General features: G+C 52.1%; 1 protein-coding gene across 1 annotated transcript; it reads right to left on the minus strand.

The window, feature by feature from the left end:
- Positions 1 to 553: 553 nt before the first annotated feature.
- Positions 554 to 2,789, minus strand: LOC144172252 (uncharacterized). The gene has a single exon (XM_077701012.1). The coding sequence runs from the start codon at positions 2,481 to 2,483 to the stop codon at positions 1,239 to 1,241; it is 1,245 nt and encodes a 414-aa protein (XP_077557138.1). The 5' UTR covers positions 2,484 to 2,789; the 3' UTR covers positions 554 to 1,238.
- Positions 2,790 to 3,616: the final 827 nt, after the last annotated feature.

Here is a 3,616-nt window from a genome sequence, read left to right on the forward strand (position 1 = left end):
ACCAGATCTTAAGTCAACTGACGAAAAGTAGGAGGCGGAGTGCAGACAGTCAATAACATCATCTATGCGAGGAAGAGGGTACACGTCCTTCTTTGTAATTGCGTTCAGGCGTCTGTAGTCAACACAGAATCGCCAGGAACCATCCTTCTTCTTCACCAGGATTACCGGCGCTGCCCAAGGGCTAGCTGATTCCTGTACCACTCCCTTCTGTAGCATCTCGTTGACCTGGTCTGCGATGACCTTCCTCTCGCCAGGAGAAACCCGATACGGTTTTTGCCGGAGCGGACGGGCGGTTCCGGTGTTTATGCTGTGGCGCGTGCGAGAAGGCGGGATTTCGGTCTTGTTGCCGGGGTTGGTGGAAAAGTCAAATACTGTCGCATGCCTTGAAAGGACATGGGCTAACGCCTCCCTCTCGGCAGAAGAAAGACCTTTGTTGATCATCTTCAAAAGCTGTTCGTCACGCGTAGCGCAGTCACCCTCGAAATCGCAAGTTTCGTCACTCACTGTTGCCAGGGGTACTCTGGTATTCTTTTCAAATAGTGCAAGCTTCATCCCTAGCGGTAGAACGGTACTAGCGGCTGAGCAGTTAACTGCGCATACGGAACTGCGCCCACCGTGTACGGAAATCAAACAGTGCGGCAACAAAACATCCTTCTTGACGCAGTTCGGCAGAATGGGCTCAACAATTGCACAAAAGGAAGGCTCCACAGCACCGCATACCATGACAGGTATAAAGGACGCCGATCGGGGAGGTAGAACCATGTCTTGCGAAACAACCAAAGCGTGTTCGCTCGAACGTGAAGGTTCTTCGGCAAGTGCAGAGTAAAGAACACTGCTTACACAGAGTTCGCCAGTCGCACAATCTAACTTAGCACCACATTCTTGCAAGAAGTCAATACCGAGAATAACTTCGTGTGTAGACTTCTGAAGTACCGCAAATTCTGCTTTGAAGCTTTTGCCCCCTAATGACACATCCACAGTACAAGTACCAAGGGGCCACAACGGTTCACCGCCAACGCCTCGAAATGTGGCACTGCGATCCCAGCTGAACATTACTTTAGTCCCAAGGCTGTCTTTAAATGCCTTACTCATCACAGAAACTGTTGCCCCAGTGTCAACCAAAGCCATCGTGGGCACACCATCAATTAAAACTTCAATCTTATTTTTGACCATGTAAACGGGCAGAGGTATATTTCGTAAAGGCTGTCCGGCGACCTCACCTCCATCGGCCGCGCCGGCTAGTTTCCCGGCGGTGGCGACATTGGACGGCGCCGAGGTGATGGAGACTGGCGCTGGCGTAGAGGCGGTGGAGTTAAACTTCTGTCCGAAGCGGGGGAGCCATTGCGTGGACCGGTCGGCTGGTCGTTACGTGTTGACGACAGTGGTGGATACCATCGAGTGCCAGGGTTGAGGTTATTGGGCCGAGGAAACGTGTACGTGGGATCGTCGTTGGGTCCTTGGCGCCGACGGCGACAAAACCGCGAAATGTGGCCGACTAGTCCACATCGATAGCAGGTGGGTGGTTCGCGACGAGGATACTGCTGACCAGGCGAGAATTGCCTTCTTGGAAAACTCGAGCGATGGTGCTCTTCCGGGTAGTAGACGTGCTGTGTACGATGGGAATCACGATGAAAATCTTCCCGTGGCTGGTAGTGGGGCGCCATAGTGTACACGCCCCTTCGCTGGTAGTCGTCCACGTCGGCAACGTTGACCGACGGCCATGAGGAGCCAAAATGTGTTGTTGAATGGCAACAAGTAGGTGACGCATCGCGGAGGCAGCTTCCGTCGCGAGAGGGTGTCCAGCAACGAGTTACGTCTCCATGCCGCAGGAGCTCCTCGCGAACGATTTGTCGGATAGTCGCAGAGAGGTCGGCAGACGAGCTGACGTCCACGCTGGCCACCGTTGTGACGTTGGCCAGTCGGCCAAACTTGGGCGTAATTCGACGCGCCTTCATAGTTTCAAACGTACGGCAGTGGCGAATCACATCGGTGACCGTATTCAAGTTGTCCTTGCCGATAAGGAAATTATATACGTCTTCCGCGATCCCCTTGAGGACATGCCCAACTCTGTCATCTTCTGGCATGCTGGCGTCAACGATCCGGCACAGCTTGAGGATTTCCTCAATGTAAGTTGTACATGTTTCCCCGGGCACTTGCGCTCTCTGGAGAAGCGTCTGCTCGGCCCTCCTCTTCTTCGCTATCGAGTCACCAAATCCCTTCCTAATTTCTTCAACAAACCGTTCCCATGTGGTCAACGCTGCCTCGTGGTTTTCAAACCACGTCAGTGCTGTCTCGTCCAAGTAGATTTCGACGTTCGCGCGTCGGGCCACAGCGTCCCAGCGGTTATATTTACTCACTCTTTCATAATGAGCGAGCCATTCATCCACGTCTTCTCCGGCCTTCCCTGAAAATGACCGGGGTTCCCGATGGGGCTGCCAGCTGCCCGTCGGTGGTGTCTGGGAACTGCCTGCAGGCGGAGCCATCGTTTCTTGGATGGGCGGGAGGCCAGCAACGCGACGGCTTCGGCGCAGATCCAGGGACTCTGTTGTCCGCGGCGTCGTACCCCGCACCTCCACCAAAAACTGTTACGGTGATGCTCAGTCGTCGAGGGGTGAGCTGAGGGTTTATTCAAAAAAAACCTGGGTGAGGACCGTTGCTGAGCGTCGAGTCCGAGCCCTGGATACGCGAAAAGCACCTCGTTCTTCTCTTCGTCGTCCCGGCATTTTCGCTGGCGGGATTGGCCTGTGCCATAGTCAATGCCATCTACTGTGCACAACATTCAACAAGTTATGTAGCGTTACATTATATATATATATATATATATATATATATTTGTATATATATATATATATATATATATATATATATATATTCTTTGGCGTTGTAGACTGCGGCCATTTCTTTCGGTATTTCCTAACGAGCCCCTCCTTTCCAAACCCTATTAACGTGCGAAAGCTTAGCGAGGGCCTCGGTTCTGGCAGCCTTGATGCCAAGGTAGCATAAGAGTTTTTTCCCGCCAGTTACCCACCTATGACAGGCTGTAGACGTTCGCGTCACGCCCCGGAGGTTGAAAAGAAGGTCCCCTTCTCCCCGTGTAGTCTCAGTGGCGCTGGCTAAAACCCTCAAGCGTCAGATACAGTTGTAGTAAATATAAATACCCCAGAAACTGAAGGAGAACACAGTCGCCCAGATAGCCGAATTGGTAAGGCATTCGAGATCTAGTCGAAAGGCATGGGTTCGGTCCCCACTCTGGGCGCGTGTTTTTCTTTCTTTCTTTCTCATGTAATAAAAAAAAATAAAAAAAAATAATAATGTGACGTCACTAACGGTAAAAAATAGTCTAATCATTCCCCTATGCCTTCTTTGGCGTTGTAGACTGCCGCTATTACTTTCTGTATTTCCTAACGAGCCCCTCATTTCCAAACCTCATTAACATGCGAAAGCTTAGCGAGGGCCTCGGTTCTGGCAGCCTTGATGCCAAGGTAGCATAAGAGGGTTTTCCCGCCAGTTACCCACCTATGACAGGCTGTAGACGTTCGCGTCACGCCCCGGGGGTTGAAAAGAAGGTCCCCTTCTCCCCGTGTAGTCTGAGTGGCGCTGGCTACCACCCTCAAGC

The sequence above is a fragment of the Haemaphysalis longicornis genome, unplaced genomic scaffold (assembly GCF_048455015.1).
Source record: "Haemaphysalis longicornis isolate Haplotype H1 unplaced genomic scaffold, Haemaphysalis longicornis Haplotype H1 scaffold_20, whole genome shotgun sequence".
NCBI lineage: Eukaryota > Metazoa > Arthropoda > Arachnida > Ixodida > Ixodidae > Haemaphysalis > Haemaphysalis longicornis.

Bases quoted from the DNA above. Each gene is read 5' to 3' on its own strand.
- LOC144172252 (XM_077701012.1), bottom strand. From the start codon at position 2,483: ATGGCTCCGCCTGCAGGCAGTTCCCAGACACCACCGACGGGCAGCTGG.